This window comes from Chanodichthys erythropterus, chromosome 17, assembly GCF_024489055.1.
Source record: "Chanodichthys erythropterus isolate Z2021 chromosome 17, ASM2448905v1, whole genome shotgun sequence".
Lineage (NCBI taxonomy): Eukaryota > Metazoa > Chordata > Actinopteri > Cypriniformes > Xenocyprididae > Chanodichthys > Chanodichthys erythropterus.
Window position 1 is genome coordinate 26,022,501 of NC_090237.1, and position 26,244 is coordinate 26,048,744.

The 26,244-nt window shown below is 36.5% G+C and overlaps 3 protein-coding genes across 4 annotated transcripts in view; all 3 read right to left on the reverse strand.

Moving 5' to 3' along the window:
- sh3bp5la (SH3-binding domain protein 5-like, a) overlaps positions 1-3,416 on the reverse strand; it is a 13,415-nt gene extending 9,999 nt beyond the window's left edge. The window contains exons 1-2 of the mRNA XM_067365942.1: positions 2,835-3,416; positions 2,151-2,213 (exon numbers count right to left, since the gene is read on the reverse strand). Of these exons, the coding sequence (XP_067222043.1) occupies positions 2,151-2,213; positions 2,835-3,065 (294 nt within the window). The 5' untranslated portion in view covers positions 3,066-3,416. The remainder of the gene's footprint in view (positions 1-2,150; positions 2,214-2,834) is intronic.
- Positions 3,417-5,079: 1,663 nt separating this feature from the next.
- On the reverse strand, positions 5,080-14,408 carry mgat1a (alpha-1,3-mannosyl-glycoprotein 2-beta-N-acetylglucosaminyltransferase a). The gene is made up of 3 exons (XM_067365672.1): positions 14,164-14,408; positions 9,143-10,090; positions 5,080-6,363 (listed from the first exon to the last, which is right to left on the reverse strand). Exons 2-3 carry the CDS (start codon positions 9,800-9,802, stop codon positions 5,665-5,667), a joined length of 1,359 nt encoding a protein of 452 aa, XP_067221773.1. The 5' UTR covers positions 9,803-10,090; positions 14,164-14,408; the 3' UTR covers positions 5,080-5,664.
- A 5,461-nt stretch (positions 14,409-19,869) lies between these two features.
- Positions 19,870-25,705, reverse strand: rnf183 (ring finger protein 183). Of its 2 annotated transcripts, none has more exons than XM_067366142.1 (2): positions 25,549-25,705; positions 19,870-23,124 (listed from the first exon to the last, which is right to left on the reverse strand). In XM_067366142.1, the coding sequence occupies exon 2, from the start codon at positions 23,112-23,114 to the stop codon at positions 22,194-22,196; it is 921 nt and encodes a 306-aa protein (XP_067222243.1). In that variant the 5' UTR covers positions 23,115-23,124; positions 25,549-25,705; the 3' UTR covers positions 19,870-22,193. The 2 variants fall into 2 exon arrangements, with proteins under 2 accessions (XP_067222243.1, XP_067222242.1); XM_067366141.1 differs by having other exon boundaries at positions 19,872-23,158; positions 25,549-25,704.
- Positions 25,706-26,244: the final 539 nt, after the last annotated feature.

Here is a 26,244-nt window from a genome sequence, read left to right on the forward strand (position 1 = left end):
TCAAAATACATAGATTTTTTTGTATTAATTTTTTTAACTGCCTATTTTGGGGTATAATTAGAAATGAGCCGATTCAGGGTGTGTGTCCCTTTAAATCTGGTGCTCCACGCCCCAAGAGCTCGCACTTGCCTTAAACAACATAAAAAAAAGTTCACACAGCTAATATAACCCTCAAAATGGTTCTTTACAAAGTGTTCGTCATGCAGCATGTCTAATCGCGTATGAAAATAGCGACAGCTCTTGTCTCTGTGAATACAGTAAGAAACGATGGTAACTTTAACAGTACATTAGCAACATGCTAACGAAACATTTAGAAAGACAATTTACAAATCACTAAACATATCATGATATCATGGATCATGTCAGTTATTATTGCTCCATCTGCCATTTTTTTGCTATTGTCCTTGCTTGCTTACCTAGTCTGATGATTCAGCTGTGCACATCCAGACGTCCTGCCCTTGTCTAATAATGTTGGGATCATGGGCTGGCATATGCAAATATTGGGGGCGTACATCCCGACTGTTACATAACAGTCGGTGTTATGTTGAGATTCGCCTGTTCTTCGGAGGTCTTTTAAACAAATGAGATTTATATAAGAAGGAGGAAACAATGGAGTTTGAAACTCACTGTATGTTATTTCCATGTACTGATCTCTTGTTATTTAACTATGCCAAGTAGGCCTGCACGATAAATCGTTATAAAATCGCGATCTCGATTCACCCTGTTCACGATTTAATTTTTAAATGACTTCGATTTAAAAAAAAAAAAAAAAAAATCAGCCTTTATTTTGAAAGGACCGCTCTCAAACGCGAATAGAGCGTCTGGCGCGAATGATTTCAATGTTAAGTCAATGTAAAGACGCGTTTACACGCGTCTGGAGGTCTCACGGCGCGAATGAGGCGTTTAGCGCGGCGCGGAAGACGCGAATTCGCGTCATTCGCGCGTCTAGTTCGCGCAAATGACGCGAATTGAGCGTTTCGCGCGATACGCGCGAATGGTGCTTTTTGTGCATTTAGCGTTTGACGCGAATTCGCGTCTGACGCCCGAGTTGAAAAATTTGAACTTTGGCGTAAATTCGCGCCGCGTTAACCAATCAGGAGCCTGCTTGCTGCTGTGGCGGCAGGCCCGCCCGAAGTCACTCATTCAAAATGGAGGAACGACTGATATTATCAGTGAGCAGTCACCCAGATTTATGACACAAGTTCACACTTCAGACAGGAATAAAAAGGACCTCGCTTGGAAGAGTGTCGGTGAGGAGATTGGGCTACCTGGTAAGTTGTAAATACACATTTCACTTTTGAGTCACGTAACTTACACGTTTATCGACCCGCAGCCTTCCCGCGACGCTGACCTCTACGCCGCTGTTCTGCTCTCCAGAGCAAATACAAAGCGGTAGCTCTCTCGATGAACGCACGATCAACATCAGCCATCTTGCAAACAGACAACCGCCTAGCACTTGCCCCTCCCACAAGAAGCGGATTTCGCCTCGGACGCGTGTCAATTTCGCTTCAAACGCTTGTTTTTTACGCGCGAATGCATTCAAAATGTTCAAGCGGCAAACTAGACGCGGTAGACGCGAATTTGACGCTCTAATCGCGTTTGGTGTGAACGCTAGTCTCGTGTTTCACTCGTCGAGCGAGCGCGGTAGTTCTATTCATTGAAGCCTCTATGTTTACAGGCTTGTGGTGATGTGCAATGTTCTATAGGTGCCAAAACAAATATTTTTGGTACTTCCAATTTGTTTTGTTTTGTCATGGTTCATGTGTGCAATAAACATTACATTTCATGAGAAAAAAAATCGTTGTAGAGAATCGTGATATCAATTCTAAGCTAAAAAATCGTGATTCATATTTTTCCCAGAATCGTGCAGGCCTAATGCCAAGATAAATAAAATTTTTGAATCTAGGGCACCTTTAAATAATACATTAAATTTTGGTTTGTTTTTACCAAACACTATGGTATACCGCCAGAACACTTGGAATATACAACGTGTTGCATGGGACTATTCTGTGAAACTTTCACATTTTTTTTTTTAAAGCTTCATGCTGGTCGATTTCTCTTTTTGTGGTCCAAAAAAAGAATGAACGGTATCCTGCATTAGAACACCAGGGCCAGAAAATGATTCTGAACATTCTGAAGTTTCCACATACTTGGAGTTCCAGTTCCATCTTGTTGATTTCCTCACTGGCCTCATTCAGACGCTCCAGTTCCTCCTAAACACGGAAACACAACAGATGACAGTCGCCCAACAGTAAATGATCTTCATTTGTGGTTCAATACAAAATAAAGGTGACCCAGAAGCCAAAGAGTTATTGAGATTATAATAATGTCACGAAAATACATTTGGTATAATAACTAACATTATTATTATTATTATTATTTATTATTATTATTATGTTATGATGCACATCCAGAAGGGTGGTGATGGTGAATCTAGGAAGAAAAGGACTTAAAATAAGCTAAAATAAAAATACATTTTAGATTCTATAAAGAAAATAAAACATATAATTTTAATGGCATAACAATGATGAAAATAGTAATAAAGAACAAATGTTTGTCTAAATTTTTGATCGATAGTGCACATACAAAACGAAATATCAAGGAATTTTGATTTGCATACATTCAAAACTGAACGTCCATGAACTTTAAATCTGTTAAGCATTATATATGATATTGGTTAATCATTTATTAGTTAAGACTTTGATAAAGAGATATCAGATATGTCTTGCTGAGGGCTGCTTGATTTTAGATCAAAATATTTTATAAAATATCAATAACATCAGTGAACCTGTCTTTCACACGCAACACAATGTGATGACTGAAGGTCAGTTTACCTGGATTCTGGGATCTAGTTCCTCCTCTGTCAGTTTTCCATTCAGTGAGTTTTCATCGTGACATTCAGACCTCTCGCAGTCTTTACTCTCCATCTCTGTTTCCTCGGATTCCCCATCAGCTTCTCTACCGTCCTCAGCCACCTCCTCCTCCTCCGTCTGATTTCCTCCTCGCTCCTCCACTGAAGTGGATCCTGAGCCCGCAGGACTTTCACGCAAAGCCGCTGGATCCATTTGCAGGCCTCTTCAGATATCCAAGATCAAATGTTGTCGATTAAACTATCAGATCGAAAGCGAAAAAGAAAGGTAGCGTCCCTTAGCTTAAATGGCTTTGCCTTCCTTCATTTCTATTCAAGTTTAGCTTGTTCGCTACTGCAAATGACTATCATCAAATAAATAAACCGGATTGACGAGTTTAAAAGTTTCATGAAAGGTAATATGGAGATTACATGACCAAAAATCGTCTAAAGTCCATTAATTTGCCACAAATTTACCCCATGGCTAACATCGTACTCCTTCCGCCATTCAATAATTCGAAATGAGATACACAAGTGAGGTAAATAGAAAACACGAAACCAAGCCCTTTAGGACTCTCTGGGCCACTGTAGTTATCGTTATGCAACATGCGTGTAACGTAATAGCGTGGGAGCGCACTGACGTATGTAATGAGTCTTTTGTGTGGCTAATAATAATTTTTAATTGGCAAACCTCACATATACAAAAGCAAAAAGAGTCATTGTTTTAAGGTGTTAATGGTTGCTTTTCATTTGTTTATTGATTCTCTTAAGTGTATTGACAACAAAACATCTAAGTTAGATATACAATTTTATTTGCTAGAGTTAAAGTGAAAAGTAAAAATTTGAACTGCTTTAGTATTTTAATGTATCTTTTTATTTTATTTTTTTGTAAACCCTCTGTATTAGTATGTTGTTAATTATTTGGATGTCGTTCTCGTTATATATGTACAAATATATATATGTATATTGTCATTGCACACACACACACACACACACACATATATAGGCTATATATATATATATATATATATATATATATATATATATACAGTTCCAAGAAAAAGTATGTGAACCACTTGCAGAATCTGTAAAAATGTGAATTTTAATAAAATAAGAGAGATCATACAAAATGCATGTTATTTTTTGTGTAGTACTGTCCTGAGTAAGATATTTTACATAAAAGATGTTTGCATTTAGTTCACAAGACAAAACAATAGCAGAATTTATTAAAATAACCCCATTCATAAGTATATGAACCATTGATTCTCAATACTGTGTGTGGTTACCTGATGATCCACGACTGTTTGTTTTGTGATGGTTGTTCATGAGTCTCTTGTTTGTCCTGATCAGTTAAACTGAGGTCTGTTCTTCAGAAAAATCCTCCAGAAGGAAACATGATGAAATAAGAGTCGGGGTGTGAAAACTTTTGAACAGGATGAAGATGTCTACATTTTTCTTATTTTGTTTAAATATCATTGTTTTTCATTTAGTACTGCCCTTCGGAAGCAACAGAAGATACTTGCATGTTTCCCGGAAGGCAAATTAAATACAATTTACCTTGATCTTCAAAAGTTTTCACCCCCCGGCTCTTAATGCATTGGGTTTTCTTCTGTAGCATCAGTGAATGTCTGAATCTTTTTTAATAGTTGTGTTTGATTCCTCAGTTGTCTTCAGTGTGAAAAGATGAAACTCAAAATCATTCAGTCACTGCTGGAAAGGGTTCAAATATGCAAAAAATGCTTGAAAACTGATGAAATCTGCAGGAGCTGGAGGATTTTTCTGAAGAACAGAGCTCAGTTTAACTGCTCAGGACAAACAAGAGACTCATGAACAACCATCACAAAACAAACAGCCGTGGATCATCAGGTAACCACACTGAGAATCAATGGTTCATATACTTATGAATGAGGTTATTTTAATAAATTCAGCTATTGTTTTGTCTTGTGAACTAAATGTAAACGTCTTTTATGTAAAATATCTCACTCAGGACAGTACTAAATAAAAAATAACATGCATTTTATATATATATATATATATTATATATATATAGGATATATGTGTATGTGTCCTTATTTGTAAGCCTGCTAAATGCAAGTAAAAAATAATAATGTGATAATGTAAGTTAATTTACGATAAACTGCATGTTGTCATCTAAATCATATGAATAACATAGTTGTTAATACTGTACTATTATTAATATTGTATAAGTAAGAAATAATGAGGCATTAAATTAAATTTAACAAAACATTTATTTTTCTCTCAGAAAATCCCAGTATAAGTAAAACACAAAACATAAGTGTTTTTTTCTCAACATATTCCAATCACAATGCTATGAACCATACACATGATTTCATAAAGACAGTACACAGAAGTGAATCAAAACATCCTACATTTATAGGCACTTAGAGCAGTATTCACAGTTTTAAAAAAATAAGTGTTACTTTTTAATCATTTACCCCATTTTCAGTTCCTAAACAAATATACTTTGTGAGGAAAAAATGTGTGCAACTGAATGGTATAAGATTTCAATTTAATCTGTCAGTTTAATGATGTGACTAATCAAATTTATCAAATAAATCCTAGTTGACAATATACATACAAATAATGAAACCTGAGTAAAAAAAAAAAGTCTGAGTGATCAATTAATCTGTTATTGTCTTTGGTATCATATTATATTCATCCTGAAACCCCTTCTGGAAGTTTTTCCATCATAAAGCAGCACAATGGAACTTTAAGACAATTACTCTCATGAATGCTGTGAAGGGAATGATGGTAACGCATAACATGTAAATCTTGTGAGGTAGGCACAGCCCACCTCAACTCCAGCTTGGATCATATTGACTCCAACCAGCAGGTGGCGCTAAATAGACCCGCTTTCCACGAAAAAGGAAAGTAACTACACCTCTATACCCAGCTCGAGGGACTCCTGACTTCAGGTCGTCCATTACCCCAAGATTGCGAGCAAATGTTTTAAAACTGTCAGGACTAGAATACTGCACCCGAAATGGCCCAGACCCAGACAGTTTCCCACTCTGCAAGTCCTCCACGGTCACAACCGAAGCACCGTAAACCTCCTTCTCAAAGCTCTCATCATATTTCTTCTTTTCTAAATACGACAGGTCAATTTTTGTAAAAGGCACAAATTCACTATTGAGCTTAATAAAGCGGAGGTACTTGTCGTAAAACTGCCCCAAACTCACACCCTTCCTGCCGAATGTTAAAGTTCTGGAAATTTCTGGCCTGATGCAGGACCGGTCTCTGCGCTGATCAGGGTGCCGCATCCAGTCATCCCAAAACGAGGCTGGCCATTTTGGCTCGAGCTCTGCCCAGAGATCCTTTGTGAGCATCCAGCCCAATCCTGGGAAAAAATCTGTCCTGTACAACAAGCTCGCTTTTCCAGGGTCCACGAATCCTTCCCTGCCATTGTCATTCCAGGCAGACACGCACCACAGAGCTGGGTCCGATTTTAAAATCGGATGAAGCGATCTGAAGTACTCAAAAAAATCAGGGGCCACCTGGAGAAAAAGATCAAACATATCATCAACAAAATAATTCTGAACATTGTGCTGAAGCTTTCAAGCTTGAAAAAAAAAATATGCAAAAATGGATGCAAATGGATGCACAAGCTTCCATAAAAGTATTATAATGTGGTTCCTAAGGCTAAATGTGCAAAATGCAAAGTCTTCTGAAGTTAAACAATGGCTGTGTGTCAGAATCAAGAGGAAATTTAAATAATTATTCACTGAAACTCGTCTTCTCTGATTCTCTGAAAAGATCTGACTGAAAAGAATGATTCATTCACAAATAAGACATTGCTGCTTCTCTTATGAACATACAAAGGACAGCTATCGACATTTTCAGTGAATAACAACATACATTATATATATCTATGTATACATACATACATATATGCAGTGTTGGGGAGAGTTACTTTTCAAAGTAATGCATTGCTATATATTACGTTGCTCCCTAAAAAGTAACTAACTGTGTTAGTTACTTTTTATGGAAAGTAATGTTACATTACTTTTGCGTTACTTTTTCTCACCTGGGCTGACTTTTCAGCTGTTCAGCCATTCTGGACTGAAGAAGAATAGGATGCAGGAGAAGAAAGTTCAACACGCTTACTTCAACAATAAAATAAAAACAAATGAAACACAAATGTGATGTTTATCTAAGGCCCTGTTTCCACCTGGTATTAAGATGCATTTTGGTCAATCGGATCACAAGTGGATGACACTAAAATACTGGTATAAATGGGGTGTAAAGCGTTTTAAGCTTGTCCACTTTCGACCATTTCCAGAGGTAGTCGAAAACACATTAGACTGGATTGCCTTTCGTAGTGGAAACACTCACCTGATCAAATGAGTTCGAACAACCACAAAAGAACGCCTAATCTCTGCCTACTGATCTAATGGGAAGTGCACTAACCAGACGGGATTTAAAACAGCATTTGGCGCGGTCTTGAGGTTGTCAAAGCAGAAACAAGAGCTGCTGCTTTCCGTATGTTTTTCCGTTGTCTTTATGCACATTCATATGTAAATTGCGCAAGATTATTTCATCCATTAGATCAAAAGATCTGAAAAAACCTTTACATTCACCCACCCATTTACCAACTCAGGACAGAAGTGGTTGAAAGTGGACAAAAAGGACGGATTAAAATACCAGGTGGAAACGGTAATGTGTCTTCCACCTCATCCACCCATTGTCTATCTTCTTTCAGACAAACACAATCAGAGATATATTTCAAAATATTCTTAGCCCTCCAAGGGTCATAATGGTTGTGAATGGGGGGGTGGGGTGGGGGGGGGCGTTTTGAAGACAAAAATAATGCATCCATCCATAAAAAATAAGTAATCCATAAGGGTCCAGGGGGTTAATAAAGGCCTTCTGAAGTGAAGTGAAGCAATTCGTTTTTGTAAGAAAAATATCCATATTTAAAACTTTATAAATTCAAATAACTAGCTTCCGGTGGATGATCGTACGCATAATGCAAAGGTCGACATGTGCCAAATGAGTAATCCGCTGACATAATGTATGACGCAGGATGTAGGAGTATCGTAAGCTTATCGTAAACTTCAAAAGTTCTCGTTTTAGACTTCTAATTCGTGACCGGTGTTTTGTTTTGCTCTCTCCTCTGTGCCTCCGCGTTCGTCATTAAGTCAGGGTCAAAGGTTAATCGTCCACCCAAATCGCCTAAACTTGCGCATTCTGCGTATGGTCGTGCGCTGGAAGCTAGTTATTTGAATTTATGAAGTTATAAATAGGGCTGGGCGATATATCGCATGCAATTGTCACACGCATTTCGTCAGTAAAGCCGGTTACCTGATTACCGCTAAATCGCCATCACCTGCTTTCAAATGGAGCGGCATTTAATAGACAGAGCCGCACAAGCCACGCAATATCGCATTCATTATATCGCAGATGAATTGCCTTCGATAATGAACGCAATGTTGCGTAGCTTATCAGTGAACTACGGCTCTGTCTATTAAATGCCGCTCCATTTGAAAGCAGGTGATGGTGATTTAGCGGTAATCAGGGAACCGGCTTTACTGACAAAATGCACCTGAATCGCATGCGATATATCGCCCAGCCCTAGTTATAAATAGATATTTTTCTTACAAAAACGCATTGCTTTGCTTCAGAAGGCCTTTATTAACCCCCTGGAGTCGTATGGATTACTTTTTTTTATAGATGAATGCATTATTTTGGGCTTCAAAACGCAGCCCCCCCATTCACAACCATTATAAACCTTGGAGGACTAAGGATATTTTTAAATATATCTCTGATTGTATTCGTCTGAAAAAAGAAAGTCATATACAGCTAGGATTGCTTGAGGGTGAGTAAATCATGGGATAATTTTTGGGTGAACTATCCCTTTAAGTAATTTTTGCTTAGTATGGTTCAAATGGATCATCGAAGGTCGGCAGCAAAGACATTGGTTATTAAAGTGAGATTAAGTACATAAAGTATATTTGTGTAATATTTAATTATTGCAGGTTTGCGTAATAATCTGCATTACTTTACTAGTTACTTGAAAAAAGTAATCTGATTACATAACTCAAGTTACTTGCAATGTGTTACCCCCAACACTGCATATAGTTATAGCAGCCATTTTCATTTCAACCATTACACTTTTTTGTGCTTTTACAGTTTTATTGAAGCTTGAATAATTCAGTCCACTTTAACTGCATGGTTAAAAAAACAAAATTCTCCTTGTGTATCATCTTTGAATTTTGGATTAGCTGTTCCTTTAATTAGACATTACACAAACAACATGCATTAAAAGGAAGTTACCTCCAAATCATCCTCCACAACGACAACCGTTGAGTATGAAAAGGTGTTGAAAACCTGGCTGAGTGCCCAACGGTAATGCCGAGAGATTTTGTAGTAACCCTGGAACTTCTTATGTTGTGAAGGTACTGAGATATCTGAAAGATCAGGCTGTTTGATATGGGTCAGCTGACTGCCATACGAGGCGATCACGTCAGACGTTTCTGCGTGTCCGCAGTCCTGGCTCACTATGATGGGGTAGAGCTCGGCTGAAGGTCGGTGCTCAATGAGTTTGTCAAGACAGCGTTTCACTGTCACACGATTGCAGGCAATGACTAAAATAGGGATGACCACCGGAGGTGAATGTTTTACTTCTGAATTTGGCTTAGCAGCTGTCACACTGCCTTTGTTCTCCCAAACTGACCACCGGTTCTGGATTTGCAATAGGATCTTCCTCTGCGAATCAAGTTCAGCTTCAAATGCATCAACTACGCGCATCACCTCATTCATAATATTTCCAAACTTGCCTCCTCCGGCCGTGTCCCCAGTGTTACCAGGTTTACCATGGCTGTCCTGAGACCCTTGAGTGGAAGGGCGTCTCAAGAAGACAAAAATAAGAATGACATTCCAAGCCAGAAATATTAAAGCACCACAAATGATAAGAGAACTTTTCTTGCGGAGCATGGCCTGATGCGTGATGGGACAGAGGATTCAGGAAGGAAGGAATGGATGGAGATATGAAATGGGCATTTAGAACAGGAAGGTTTGATGGATGGATGAACAAGAAGAGTCTTGTGGATCTTTTAATTTTTTTTCACATGCTTTGCATGATATTTTTCGATCAGTTGTCACAAAAATAAAAGAAATTTGGAACATTAAACCAACCGAAGGTGAAAATAAGACATATTCCAGGTTTCAGGATTCTGATATAGGTGTTACAGTCCAAAGTGACACAGTGACTTTCAGCAGAGCCTGTAAAATAAGCAAGATTATAGGTCACATGTAATGTTTGCCAACTGTACTGAATGGATATTAAATTTATGTTTTACAACCAAACACATGAGAAAGCTTCAGTATTTTTCTCATTTGAATCATTTTTGCATACAAGTGTGAATGTTACAAACTACAGATTAGAATGGAAAAAAATCCACTTCTTTTGCATTTCACTGGTGCAAAATTTGAGTGGATTTGTTGGGTGTATGTAAAAATATCTAAATGCAAAACACTTAAATTTAGTCAAGCATTATACAGCGCTCAGCGTAAACGAGTACTCCGTTTGAAAATTAACATTTTAAACATTATCTCAATGAACACAAAAACAATTTCCAAAATGTTGACAAAACTACGTTTAACTTATAACACGAAAGTAAGGTTGATAATATAACTTAGATTACACATTTTTCAGTTTTACTCAAATTAGGGTGATGCAAAAATGAGTACACCCCACAACAAAAACTAGTACGTTGTATAGCCTCCATGACTTTAAAATGACAGCACCAAATCTTCTAGGCATGGAATGAACAAGTTGGCAACATTTTGCAACATCTATCTTTTTCCATTCTTCAAGAATGACCTCTTTTAGAGACTGGATGCTGGATGGACAGTGATGCTCAACTTATCTCTTCAGAATTCCCCATAGGTGTTCGATTGGGTTCAGATCAGGAGCCACTGAATCACTTTCACCCTGTTCTTCTTCAGAAATCCAACAGTGGCCTTAGATGTGTGTTTAGGATCATTGCCATGTTGGAAAAGTGCATGGCGACCAAGGGCACGGAGTGATGGTAGCATCTTCTCTTTCAGTATAGAGCAGTACATCTGTGAATTCATGATGCCATCAATGAAATGCAGCTCCCGACACCAGCAGCTCTCATGCAGCCCCACATAAGGACACTGACACCACCATGTTTCACTGTAGGCACCATGCATTTTTCTTTGTATTCCTCACCTTTGCGACGCCATACAGTTTTGAAGCCATCAGTTCCAAAAACATTTATCTTGGTCTCATCACTCCAGAGTATAGAGTCCCAGTAGTCTTCATCTTTGTCAGCATGGGCCCTGGAAAACTCTAGGTGGGTTTTTTTTGTGCCTGGGCTTTAGGAGAGGCTTCTTTTGTGGACGGCACCCATGCATGCCATTCCTCTGCAGTGTATGCCGTATTGTGTCACGGGAAATAGTCACCCCAGTTTGGCTTTCTACTTCTTTAGCTAACTGCACTGAACTTGCATGCTGATTTTCTTCAACCCTTCTCATCAGAAGACGCTCCTGTCGAGGTGTTAACTTCCATGGGCAAACTGGACGTATCTGTGAGATGTTGCAGTTCCATCTTTTTAAAATTTTTGTACAACTTTTGCTACAGTATTCTGACTGATAAGTAAAGCTTTGTTGATCTTCTTGTAACCTTCACCTTTCTGGTGTAAAGAAATTATTTTCTTTCTCAGGTCTTGTGACGTTTCTCTTCCATGTGGTGCCATTGCTGACAGCATGAAATGAGAAGGGGTTTTAACACCTTTTTATAGTCAACTGTCTGCTGGACACCTGTGTAATGAATAATTAGACTCACCTGTGGTTGAATTCTTGTTAAATTAGACATTTGTAGTCTAAAATTTAGCTTTCAGTGGGGTGAACTCATATTTGCATCACCCTAATTTGAGTAAAACTGAAAATTTAGTTCTCTAAGTTATATTATTAACTTTACTTTCATGTTATAAGTTAAACAGATGTTATATAAAACTTAGTCTTGTCAACATTTTGGAAATTGTATTTGTGTTCATTGAGATATTGTTAAAATGTTACTTTTCAAAGGGGGTGTACCCATTTACGGTGAGAACTGTACATTTTTACTGTGTAGCATAGTTTTTATTTACAATGTGGTACATTTTCACCTTATACAATTTATTCTCTGAAATCTCAAACGACATGTGGTACACATTAATTTAGTATCACTAAGATAGTATTATAGTTTTTTTTAAATTTGAATTTGTATTATTTTCATATTTTCATTTTAGTTAAAGTTTTCATAATTTTGTTGTTTTTGTCATTTAGTGAGTTTTTTAGAAAAAACTTATGTCTAAGTAGTTTTTATTTTAGTTTTAGTTCTTTTAGTACATGAAGTTTAACTAAATGAAAATGAGAAAAATTGCCTTGGCAAATAGCGGAAATAAAATTATTATTTTTTTCTTTAGTTAACAATTATTTTATTTCAAGTAACAAAAGTGTTTATATTAACTATAATAACCCTGGTACGCTTTAATAGAAAAGCCCCTTATTTCCCTAACAAAACAAAAAAAAGTTCCCCTTATTTTCCCAGCAGGGAAATTGGCAGTCCAGCAAACAAGATCTCACAGCAATTAATTTCTGTTTTTCATAAAATAAAAAAATGTCAGCAGTCTGATAATCCATGCATTAGGGTATTTGAAATGAAGCACTGACAGTGGTGTACTGCAGTGTAATCCTGTTTTAAACATTTGATATAATTATTATTGATAATGTTTTATGTTCTCACATTAATAGCGAGACTACATTACATATTTGTACTTCAAAATCTGTTATATGACTGCTACTTAATTTAAATAATTTAAAATAAATATTTAACCCACTACCACATAGTGTTGCCATATGGCAACATACTCTTTGTGTTCATTTCCTTGCCACCGTCTCTTTAACAGAACATTCTAGTTTTTTTTGTTGGTAAGAGAAGACCTCAGGTAAGGTATGATGACATATTCATCACTCAAAAAAGTTATGAAATTAGTTTTTGGTAAATCGAGAAAATGTCTGCGCAATAATGGAAAGGCATTATTATAATAGGTTAGATAGCTAGCAAAGATCAGCTGCAGTCTGTTAAGCTGTAACAATAACAACATTAATGCTAGTGATATAATGTTGATTAGTCGTATGTTAAGGACTGCCATGACATTTGTTTTATGGATTAAATCAACATCAGAGATCTGCCACCACAGCCAGTACTACTGGCCCAGACCTACCACTGACCTACCATTGTGTCTCAAAAAGGCAGGTGCAAGTGGCTGTAAGTGTATTGTTAGGGTGAAGAGCACCAAATGTGATGTGTACATGTGGCTCACCTCTGAAAAAAAATGCTTTTTAAAGTTTCGTACAGAAAAAAGGTGAAGTTTCAAGGATTATGGGGGTTCATGTTCATAACCTTCCTCTCATAAGATTGCGTAATGTTGAATTTTCATGAACTGCAATGTTTTTGGTTTTATGTCAATGTTTTATGATACATGATGAACAGTATTAAATTTGTTTTTAACTGTCTACATTTGCAATTTAAATAATATTCACGAAAAACGTAATGAAATTCAAAGAATATAAGGCATTATTCAGCAAAAGAGAATGGAAAAGCACAAGATGTTGGAAAATAAGTATAAGGTATTGTTTATAATTACTGCTAAAGCTTATAATAGCACCAATTGATTCAATACAAACAACATTTCTGAGGAAAAATATTAACTATATACACTTACACTTATTCTAATTTACTTCCACTATTGTACATTGTTGCCATATGGCAACATATCATAAAGTAAAATTATCTTAAAATAATATTTTTTCCAATTTTTTTTTTTTTACAGCACTTTAAGTTAAGCCATTCTAAGAAAAGAAAAAGAGTCAAAAATTTTTTTTTATAGATTTATCATAAAGCGTGCGGTAGAGGGTTAAAACTTAATTAATAGCTAAAGTGTAATTTAAATTATGGAAATTATTGTGACTTGTTATAGCATAAAATACGTACATTAAACCTAATTATGAAAGTAGTATTATTTCAAGGTGTGATCTCAGTTGTCGCTGTTATATTTTGACTATGCATTTCGAAATGTACCTTCCCATTAGTATTGCACGCGCAAATATGGTAAGGCATTATCAAGAAGGTTCGTCCGTCGATCAATAATCTCACCTGTAGCTCATCCAGAAGTCTCTCAAACACAATTGCCTACAGTAAGAGACTAACCGGTCTGTTTACCACCCATGAGAGCTTAGGTTAAGCAACACCATGATGCGTAAAAATGCCAACATATCTGACTTACATGAGTCCAGGCGCGCTCACACTCTGTCATGTTTCCCGTCTTCTTTAGTCTGCCAGTACATTCATATTTCCGTCGCTTTAAAGATTATGTCCCATTTCAACTAACCCAAATCATTTATTTGAATCTGATGTGGATTACACGTTGAATAATCCTTAAATTAAACAGCAGTAAACTTCCTTCCCGTCTACCCTTCAAGCTTCGCTCAAGAATGTAAGAGTACTTGACTTCCGGGTAGCGTCATTTTTAGGAAGTCCCTCCCTCTCCCGTGTTTACCTTAATGAAGAGATACGTGTACATAAAACGCATTTCCTTTGTGTTCGGTGAAAGGTTAGAGTCGAGGTAAGGTTTCGGCCTCTGGATATACGTGGCTGTGGGGGCTCGTGGTGTTTGTGCTGATCCCGCGACATTTATAAGCAGCGTCTCTGCTGAGGATCTTATTACAAGAGCGACGAGAGGTGGAAAACAGGTGTCCTCCTCCTCAATTAGAAAAGTGCCAGACAGCGGAACTTGTGGACTTCTGTAAATCATGGAATCGCCCCACAGTCACTGCAAACCTGGAGATATCACCTGTGATTTGGAGTGACCTGTAAAATCAAGATAGTAGAAGCAAATCCCCTGTGGAGCCAAATTAAAATCTCAAAACATTTTGTGTAATGTAGTATTTGTGCACAAACAATGGCATTGATAATTGCTGAAACATTGATTTGTTTTTATTATGTGAGGATTTTTTTTTTTTTAGGTATGTCTATGTAGTTTTAGTTTTAGTTCTTTTAGTAGGCCTACATCGAGTTTAACTAGCTAAATGAAAATGAGAAATATTGCCTTGGCAAATAGCCAAAATAAAATATATTTTTTTCTTCAGTTAAAGGGTTAGTTCACCCAAAAATGAAGATTCTGTCATTAATTACTCACCCTTGTGCCATTTTACACCCATAAGACCTTAGCTGATCTTCTGAACACAAATTAAGATATTTTTGTTGAAATCACATGAGGCCTGCATAGCCAGCAATGACATTTCCTTTCTCAAGATCCATTAATGTACTAAAAACATATGTAAATCAGCTCATGTGAGTACAGTGGTTCAATATTAATATTATAAAGCGACGAGAATATTTTTGGTGCGCCAAAAAAACAAAATAACGACTTATTTAGTGATGGCCGATTTCAAAACACTGCTTCGGGAAGCATCAGAGCGTAATGAATCAGCGTGTCGAATCATGATTCGGATCGCGTGTCAAACCGTCAAACTGCTGAAATCATGTGACTTTGGCACTCCAAACCGCTGATTTCGACACACTGATTCATAACGCTCCGAAGCTTCCTGAAGCAGTGTTTTGAGATCGGCCATCACTAAATAAGTCGTTATTTTGGGGTTTTTTGGCGCACCAAAAATATTCTTGTTGCTTTATAATATTAATATTGAACCACTGTACTCGCATGAACTGATTTAAAATATACATTAATGGATCTTGAGAAAGGAAGTGTCATTGCTTGCTATGGAGGCCTCACTGAGCCATTGGATTTCAACTAAAATATCTTAATTTGTGTTCCAAAGATTAACGAAGGTCTTACGGGTGTAGAACGGCATGAGGGTGAGTAATTAATGACAGAATTTTCATTTTTGGGTGAACTAAACTTCAACATTCTCTCTCTCTCTCTCTCTCTATATATATATAATGATCAACATATGGGGTTTTGTTTCAAGACATAATGGAGTCGGAGACTAATGACTTAGGCCCACTTTCACAGACAGGATTAGGCCTTAGTTTAATTAGGACATTTAATTAGCTTTTATAAACTTGCCTTCACCATTACTGGTGTGCATCTTGAGACAAAACAATGGCACTGACATATTTTAGGATATGTCAGTACAAGTTGATTTCAGCTAAAACATGCATTTTAGTCTGGGACTAGTCTTAACCCTTATCTGTGAAGCCAGGAATTGGTGTTTTTTCTCTCTCTTAATAATTAAGTTTAATTTTGCTTAATAATTACACACATTTTAAAAGTATATGCGTTGCACATCCTCAAAATCATCCTTCAGAAAAAAACAAAACACATGTTGATTCTGTTCTTTTATTGAGACTTATCACAGGAACAAAAATGCTATTTTCATGAATATCAGCACACCTGTTAACAAGTGGCCTATGTATTAATAGACACAAAGTCAAACATGCATTGCAGCATCAGTTACCTCTGAACATAAGGGCTGCTCATGGTTATATTTATAGCTTCTTTATCCCTAAGGGGAAATTCTGGTGCAAAACATTTGGCAAAAGTATAAATTGTATAAAACACAGCAGTATAATTCAATAAAGCTGAAGTGAACAAGAAGAACATGAAAGAACATCTATCTATCTATCTATCTATCTATCTATCATGGGTATAAAAGTGCATTTGTGTGAAGTGTTATAGCTGAAGACTCATTCCCCAGGTTCAGGTCCTTCCAATGTTTTAGGTTGATCCTCATGATGTTCAGAGGTACATTTGACACACCCACTCAACTTATACTGCAAAAAACAAAGCAAAAAAAGTATTGTTATTATATTAGCCATCATCATTACACAAAGCATGCTAATAGCAGTATGTCAATTTCTCACTAAATACTTTCTATTTTGAATTTTTATCACAAAAAAAAAGTATTGTTATCATATTTGCCAGCCATCATCATTACATAAAGCATGCTATTGCTAATATGTGCCAATATCTGACTCCTAAATGTGCTAAAATTCATTCAAATATTGCTTATGCAGCAACATCTTCATTCAACTTTGATATTCTCTGTCATTTTGTGTAGGAAAATCATCCTTTATTCTTAATTATGAATTGCATGCCCTTAGTAATTGTCTGGAGAATTATTTAAAAGTTAGAAATTAATTGAATGTACGTTTAGGGCAACAGTATTGAGGTCAGTTATGTAATACATTGGCCTAATATGTCACTTTAGTTCTTTCCTGCAGGTATTCATTTATTAGTGACGCTGTAAAAGTATATAAAAAGTATATAATAGGCTATATGATAGTATATAATAATCACATATTCTGTAAAGAATTATAAGCAAAAAGATTTGACTTGTGACCTTTTCAAAGCACATTATATCCGAATGAAGCTGGTTCCTGTGTTTTCCAAGGTGAGTCCGCACACCGTCTGAAACTGTGATCAGTTTATCCTTTAAAGACCATAACAAGCCTAGAGAAAACAACGGATTCACACCACCGTGGTCCAGTGTGCTTATACTCTGAGCGCAAACTACACAAATGCATAAAGTCCATGGATTATCCGAGTTTAGTTTTCCTAAATGCGAGGCATCCAGTCGAAGCACCAGGTTGGTTTTGGATGAAACACTACAGCGTTGAGATTTAAAAGAAAAACTATAGTCCGACATCACTTTCGTCTTTGGCCACTGGCTTGCACTGGATGCTTTCATAGTTAACATTTTGTTGTCAAACTTTGGAGAGTTTCTGACCAGATGATCTTTGGATTCACAGTTTCTGATGGCAGATTTTCCTGAGCAGGACGTTTCAAATCGCGCTGTCACTGACAGAACTCCGGGAATATCCACTCGCTTCCTGTGAAATAAAAATCCCCAAAGAGAGCGAAAATAAGATTTGACCGAATCCCCATATGTCATCATCCCGAGCCCGTGAGCTGAAGCTCGAGGCCGCTTCTGGTTCGCCTGTTTTCGGGCAAGGAGATTCCCCTGACACCGGAGAACAGCCGATAGGGCTGAAGCGGAGGGTGTCGAAGCCATCGCAGACTTTATTTTAGGACTCTTGTGGTCCTTTTAAATGCAGTCCTTATCAATATTTTCAAGTGAAATCACTTTTGATACTGATATAAGGAACCCTAATTTGACTCTGAATGACTTATAAAGCGTTATTATGTGTAGTCTTGCTACAGTTCTTGCGTCAGATCGAGGGGTGTTGGTTATTCAAGTTGCCTGTGACCGATATCGTGTGCTTCGCATGCCCCCCTCGTGTACACAGTGTGCGAATTATAGTTATTTTTAGAGGAGGATACTACCTTTAATTTTAAGGCACTTATAAGAAATCAATCTGTGTAAAGGTTCGTTTTTGTGGCCAACTTAAAATGACTTGTTTGTAGCCTGCTGCCTCTAGCATAACATTTTTTTCCACCATATATATACTATATTAAGCATGAAAACCCCTATACATATTATATAAAAGGAAATATGGATACATTTTAATAAATTAGGAAGGCAAGAATCCACCACACCCCAATCCTCCATATATACAGACCATTTATAGAGCAACAAATATGACTGGGCCTCTTGACCTATATTGAAAACATACTCATATGATCTTGACAGATACTGGCTATGTTGTATAAATAAACATTTGTGATTTTGCACATTTATGAGGACATAACAATGTCCAAAATATTCTATATTTTTAAGTGTCAGGACAACTTGACAGGTGGGCCTGTATTTTAGAAGAATGTTGAAAACAAAATTAGACTTCTTGAAACAGTAAAACTGTAACTTGTGAATGTAGTGTACAGAATGTACACTGGAGGGCATCTGAGCTCACTTATTGATGGATACCTGGAATGTAGGAAATAATGATTTACTCTGACACACACTGTAAAAAAGAATTGTTGGTTTAACTTAAAAAAAAGTAAGTTACCTGGTTGCCTAGTTCATTGAGTTAATACAATGAAGGCGATTGGTTTAATCAACAGAAACTAAAAATATGATGTTATCTGAACCACATTCATTATTGAAGTTGATCTGACAAAAGAAAACATGATGTGATAATAAATCATGAAAATATTTTTTTACAGTGCAGAACCCTTTTGAAAAAAAAGCATATGCTGGTTAGGTATGTTTTGAAGCATGGAAGCTGGTCGTGAGCTGGTTTAAGTTGGTCAAGTGCTGGTCCCAAGGTAGTTGCTTAGGACCATCTTGGGACCAGCTCAAACCAGCTTCCATGCTTCAAAACATACCTAACCAGCATATGCTGTTTTTGTCAACAGGGAACTGCTAGGGAGACTGACAATTTTGCAGCGCAACATGTATTTTAGTATCCTATCCATATATGCATGGCCTTGGCATCAACAAAATATATCAGGAATATTTTGTCCTCTTTTTTGTTTGTTATTTAAGCATCATTTTACCTTACTACATCAGAACAGATCTGCAATGCATTTCTTTTTTCTTTTTGTATATGACATTATAGGGTTGCAAAGGGGCGGAACATTTCCGGTAACTTTCCACGGGAACTTAACCTTGGGAATTTTGGAAATATTCCAATTTGGAAACTTAACAGGAATTTATGGGAATCAGGAATTAATGACAATTTATGGTAATTAATTGGAAATTTTGGGAAATTTATATAAATGTATAATATTTATCTACAAACATAAATATAAACATTTTGTTTGGTCATAACATGAAATTTCTTTTTTGCATTCAATTATTTCCAATTTAGTAAATATGTAAAATAAATATTTATTGCAGCAATTGTTATGTGTTATTTATTTCAGTGTCACATGATCCTTCAGAAATCATTCTAATATGCTGATTTTATGCTCAGTTATTGTCAGTTTTGGAAACAGTTGTGCTGCTTAATATTTTTTTGGGAACCTGTAATACTTTTTTCAGGATTCATTGATGAATAAAAAGTTAAACAGAACAGTATTTATTCAAAATAGAAATCTTTTCTAACAATATAACTTTAATATCACTTTTTATCAATTTCACACATCCGGGCTGAATAAAAGTATTAATTTCTTTCAAAAAAAAAAAGAGGAAAAAATCACTGACCCCAAAAATTTGGCCGGTAATGTATATTGTTACAAAAGATTTCTATTTTAAATAAATGCTGTACATTTTTATTCATCAAAGAATCCTGAAAAAAAGTATTACAAGTATCACACTTCTGGAGATCATGTCACACTGAAGACTGGAGTAATGATGCTGAAATTACTCAGCTTTGCATCACAGAAATAAATAACATTTTAATGTATATTAAAGTAGAAAACCATTATTTTAAATTTTACAATATTACAGTTTTTTTCTGTATTTTTGATCAAATGTGTATGTTATGGAATAAAGTGCATAGTGCATGCATGGGGTGTGTCCTCAATAGCCCTGCAGTAAGTACTGTGCTGTGTGAATGTCAGGTTGAAATTGCATTAAATCTGGTTGTTTCAACCAAAATTATGCTGCAAGATGTTTTTTTTTTTTTTCAATTATATGTAAGTACCCTGTTATAGGCTAACCTGCAATTTTGCAAATTCCTTGTTTATTCCCATTAATTCCTGTTAATTCCCATATATTCCTGTTAATTCCCATGGAAAGTTTCCAGCTTTGAAAATTCCCGGAATTTTACAATCCTAGACATTATATCCTACATTAGTTATAACCCTTATTTATGAAACTAGAGTCCTGCTGAAACAGCCGTTCTCATGCGCTGACAAAACTTTTACTGTAATCGATGTGGGTTCGAATCCGCCTTTTGCCGAGCTCACTCTTCTCCATTTTACCATGACTTATCAAATTAGAAAGGCATTTATTTTCAATAAAATAATGTTCTAAAAGTGGAAATAAACTGCCTGACGAATGTTTAATAATACTAAGTGTTTATTGGGTAGGGGAAGGTGTAGGGAGGGTTTTTATTCTCATTTTATTCTCATCTCAATAATCATTTACACTCTATGAATCTATTGCATCCTGTTAATGTACAAAAATACTAAGGTGCAAATATCTGCCAACATAAAGTAGGGTACAGATAGCATCTAATTTAAATTTCTTGCATTTCTTACTGATAATTTTGCATGGTGTAAATAGTCTATCGCTATTTTCACCAAGTGTAAATACCATATCGCTAAGAAAATGCTTCCATTGTCACTTAGAGTAAATAGAATACATTGCTATAGCTGTGCAAATAGCTGCTGCCAATGTTTTCTGATTGCTACATCAGTGTACTTCAGGTCATTTTCCTTTTTTTTAAATCATTGGTGAACTTATAATTGTAGATACACTCTAAAAAGTAGTCCAGGGGACCACAACCGGATTAAATGTATGGTTTCAAGATAAAAATTCAAATTTATTGACTTAATTAAACCTTTTAAGTTGCAACATTTATTGTAATTAGTTCTATAGACATATACTAATCATTACATCAACTTAATATTGTGTGAAATTTAAACTGAAATTGTTGTATTATGTTGAAACTATTTGGAACATTTATAAGTAATCATATTTGAATCAGTGCTTATGCTACAAAATTAAGTTCTTCTAACTCAATGTAGTTTGTTGGTTGAGACGTAATTTTTGAGCCAAAAGATTTGTTTTTAATTCACCCAACCAGAAAATGGTCTAAAACGTTTATTATTTTCCACTTTTTTGTCTCCAAATTTGTGCAAAAGAACAAAAAAGCTATGAAAATACATTATAATTATACATATCAGAGTATATTTTTACATTATGTGCAGCGTAAGTCAAAGAATTATACTTCTTGTATATTTCTAATAAATGTCTTTCCAACATAAGAAAGAACAAGCTTCATTTGTGTTCTCATACACATTTTTAGACTGAGATTATTTGCATTGGTGAGTTGTCACAGTTTTGTCCTTACCACGCGTCAATACCACAAACCATAAGAAATACATTACAGTACATGAAAAAACATACTTCGTCTTTAAATCAAATGGCATAATAAGATTGTACAATAATATTATTATTTAATATTATCCAGCCCTTTTTATATATACCTAAATTGATTCATAGTCTTGTCATGACGTAGACGTCATCGTTGCCTCTTGTTCTTACAGACCTTTGCATAATAATGTCTCAGTCTGTGTAAAATATGTCCATGCACAACAGCCTCCAGTGTATCATATCTTCAAGTTTTTACCAGTTCATTCCTATAGAGCCTGTCTGAAGCTTCTCACACAAAAGCAAACAAGAACGCAGTGTTGTGAACAATGCAACAGGCTCCACTAAGAATCTAGCTTGTTTTGCTTTGCCAGTTGTTCTTCTCGAGTGCTGTACGTTTCCTCATCCCTTAAGGCATTGGTTCTGGAGAAGTTTGGTTCGGGAATTGATTAATTGGTTTATGAATAAAGGGCATCACCACAAAGGTGAAGATGCCCACCAGCATCAGAGCCACGGTGATTATGATAATGGCTGCAAGTACGGCATAATAGCACTGATTGGAATATAATAACCTTCTCATGCGACCCCTCATCCTGCTGGGAGGTCTTCCAACATCAATCATAGTCGCCTGGCCGAGACCTTCCTCCATGACTCCAAGTGGGTTATTACCGGCCTGCTCCTCTTTCTTCTTTAACACCGGCAGGCTTAAGCTGGTCTTAATGGAGCTGTTTGATGGAGGATTCTTGAGGACGAGTTTGCCTTTGCTGCGTTGAAATCGCACAGAAAGCGCCCTTTGCATCTCGGCCGGAAGTTTCCGGAAGATGTCTTCGTTATTTCCTAGCTGAGGCAGATCTCGGCCGTGTCGGATTTCCGTCAGCTCCCGACAGATGGGACAAGTCAGTGTCTTGAGCTCTGGAGAATTGACGTTGATGCGTGCCAGGCATTCCAGGCAAAACGTGTGTCCGCAGGAAAGCAACTTGGGAGCCTTGAAGACGTTGTCGAAGCTGCAGAAGCACACAATGCACTCTGTGTCTTGCAGTTCGTCTCTGGGTTGCTCCGTCTTGTGGTGTCCAGCCTCGTGGTCTCGGTCTCGCCTCCTTCCCTCCTCGCTGCGACCCCGTTGTTGCTTTCCGCCCTCCTTCCGGTCCCGTTCTCTACCTCGGCTACCTTCACGACGCCGGTTTTCCTCCTCGTTGCTGCGGCTTCTCCTGAGAGGCTTGTCGGCCTTCCGTCGTCCCTCTGAAGTTTGCAGGTTGAAGCTGCCCTTGCTTTTCGGCTTGACATTGGGCCCTTTTTTGCTGCCATGGGGTTTCTCTTTGCCGTCACTCATCGTGTAGAGCCTTAGAGCAGGTTAAGACAAAATGGAAGAAAAGCCTGTAAGGAAAGATGAAGCAATGCACTATCAGTCTAGATTACAAATACAATCGATGGAATTCACATTCAACAGGCACGATTTCATTTAGGATCTGGAAATTCTGAGATTTAAAAGTGCTGTATGACCTTTAAGGCTCTTGCTTGCACAAGAACGAACTTGTGTCAGCAAAGTGTACAGCTATGCAACTCAAAGAAAGGTGGGGATCATAAACTAAAATGTACCATTAGCAGTCAAGTGTGATGAGAACATTGCTTGTTACGGGGTATTGCTTGTTTTTCTTCGTATTATATATAGGCCTTGAATGGCCTTGAGTTCCCCTCAGTGGTCTTCTGTATTTGAAATGGTTAACCAAGGGTCATTTTTACCCATATAAAGCCTACTTTTTCATATTTGATATGCAAAATTCTAAGGCCTCTAAATGACCAACATGATCAAACCGTTGCTGGAAAAATTGTACACAATCTTCTACATGCTTCCATGTCATATAATTGATATTTAATAGTTTTTTAGCAAGTAGAAATCCTTTTAGTATCATTCTAAAATTGTCCCCCTTCAGGTTATGGTTCACGTGTCTTTTTGCTTTGAAATCTTGAATGATTTTTATGAATTAAGCGTAAGAATATCTTACTAATTTTATTGTTAGTAATATTTCCAGATGAACATTTACTGGACCAAAGCAACTTAGGTTTACGTTATTATCCGTACATATTTTATTTTATTTTTGTGAGTATCGAATATGATGCATCAGGCTTTTTGACATTTATTTGTGCATCTTTCATTTCATCCCTCAATTCATTTGACTTTTAGGTCATATAAATATCAGAAACTGCACCTAATGCAAAATCGACAATAATGGCAAGTATGAGCCATTAAAGCATAATCTATCAAATATGATACTCAACAGAAAAAACACTATAATATTTTGTCTAAAGGTTCAATAAACTGTTCCAATTTAAAAAAAAAAAAATCCAGACAGTTACAGGGTTAACATAATTCTGAGTTATCTTGTGCATGTTTCACAATGTTCAGATGTGATCTTGGGTTAGTAATTAACACAATGTACAATTGTAAACCTCAGGCTACTATTCTTATTTGCATTTTTATGAGGTTGATAACATCTGTGTGAATACGGCTAGGTCAATCTGTTCGTATTCATAAAATAATACTCATCATCCCAGTAAATGTGATTGATATCAGCATTTAAACTGCTCACATGCTGCATGTGAAAGTTTGTTACTGTAGCCTGTCGCTAAACATGTTGTATTGTATCACATACTATTGGCAACACAATTAAAGGTATAACCTAGGGATAAAGTTCTAACCGCCTTTTGACAAAGGTTTTCAAATTAACGCAGAATTAGTCTGAAAATCTCATAATAGTGTTTACCTAAACTCAAAAGTCTGAGTAAACAGGAATGCAAACCAGAATATCAAGTTTTTACATCAGGGTGCAGATCCCAGTTTCATTTTGTATGCTTAAAGTTAAGCTTTAACTCTATGAATCAGATTAAGAAAAGGAATTTTAAATAGCAAACAATTCCATGGTCTGAAAATGATTATTGAATGTGATATGAACAAATCCAGGTTGAACTGAATTGTTCAGGAATCAAAATAGCCTATGTTTTTGCATACTCAGTGCTTTAAAAGTGATACAAACTGGCCATATAAAACACAATAAAACATTTATTTTTTGGTGCATTTGAGCCGAAAGCAGAACTAGTTCTTTGACTAAACAACTTCCCAAACAGATGGCACACACCCATAGGTTGAGCACAAACCAGATCAAGTCAGTTAAGACCTGTGTCACTATGACAATAACACACCTACATTTGAAGGAGAGACCGGGGCTAGTTGTCACACTTTTTTACTTAAGAGAAGACTTGATTTGCCAATAGTGGGGCATGTTGCCACATTGGAATAATAGAGTTAAGTAGCTTTTTAAGTAAAAAAATGCAAAATAAAACATACAATGTGATAAAGTATACAACATTTTAGCAAAATATTAGCAAAATTATGAATTTTAATTAGGACAGAATTAACCAAAAACGATTATTTGTAGTCTTTTACATTCTAAAAATGATCCATCCGACGACAAAAGGCGTGTAGATTGTAATTTAGATTGTAAATGTAGTAGATTGTGTACATGTTTTTCAGCAAAGTTTTGAACATGATGATAATTTAGAGGCCTTAGAAATGTTTCAAATATGTTATAGTAGGCTTTATGGAGTTAAGAATGACTATTGGTCACTATCAGAGAGAATATATATGTGTAATTGGATTGTACACTCAAAACCTTATAGTTTTAATAGCCATGTGACAGCTATGTCTCCATGTTTTACCTGCGTTAAGTTAAAATCACAAAGAGAGTTTCTAAAAGCATGCCAACTACCTATGAGCTGAAGAGCGGTTGAACCCCCTGGTGTTTAGGTGCCTGTGAAGTTTGCCTGGCTCCAGAAGCACATATTCCAGTCTAGGTGTGCATCCAACAATACAGTGTGAAAGGTGTGCAATCCAGTCCGTTCTGTCTTCCTCAAACCTATCACTATGGTTTTCATAATCTGTTAGTTAACGTAAGCAAGGTATCTCCACCTCTTCTGCATGTTTATCTCTCTCCCTCCCTCCCTCCCTCCTTTTTGTACCCTGTCATACCTGTTGAACTTGTCCAGTTACTCCAGCTTGAATGTGAGGAATCCACTGACTAATACTAATGCTTTATTTTTCTGACCTTAAATAATACTGAATCCACCAAGTGTGATTCTCCATGCTCTAAATATCAAAATGTCCTGTTTGTTCATGCAAAAACTCACAAACATGATGCAAACACTGCCAGGATGTTGCTATGCAGTTGGTAGGGTGTTCTGGGTGGTTACATACAAGTCCAAGTTAAAAGAGCCCACCAAAGTCTCATCGAAAAACCTTCAACACTTAATAGTGATGGTTTCCTTATCAAAAGTGCACTTGAGATGAGGGTTTGAGGAAAATCCTATTTTAATGGACACAGATTCCATAAAAAAAACTTTTTCCTACTCCAGGACAAGAAATACACACCATTTAGATGCATGGGAACATAGGTAAGTTTATTAAG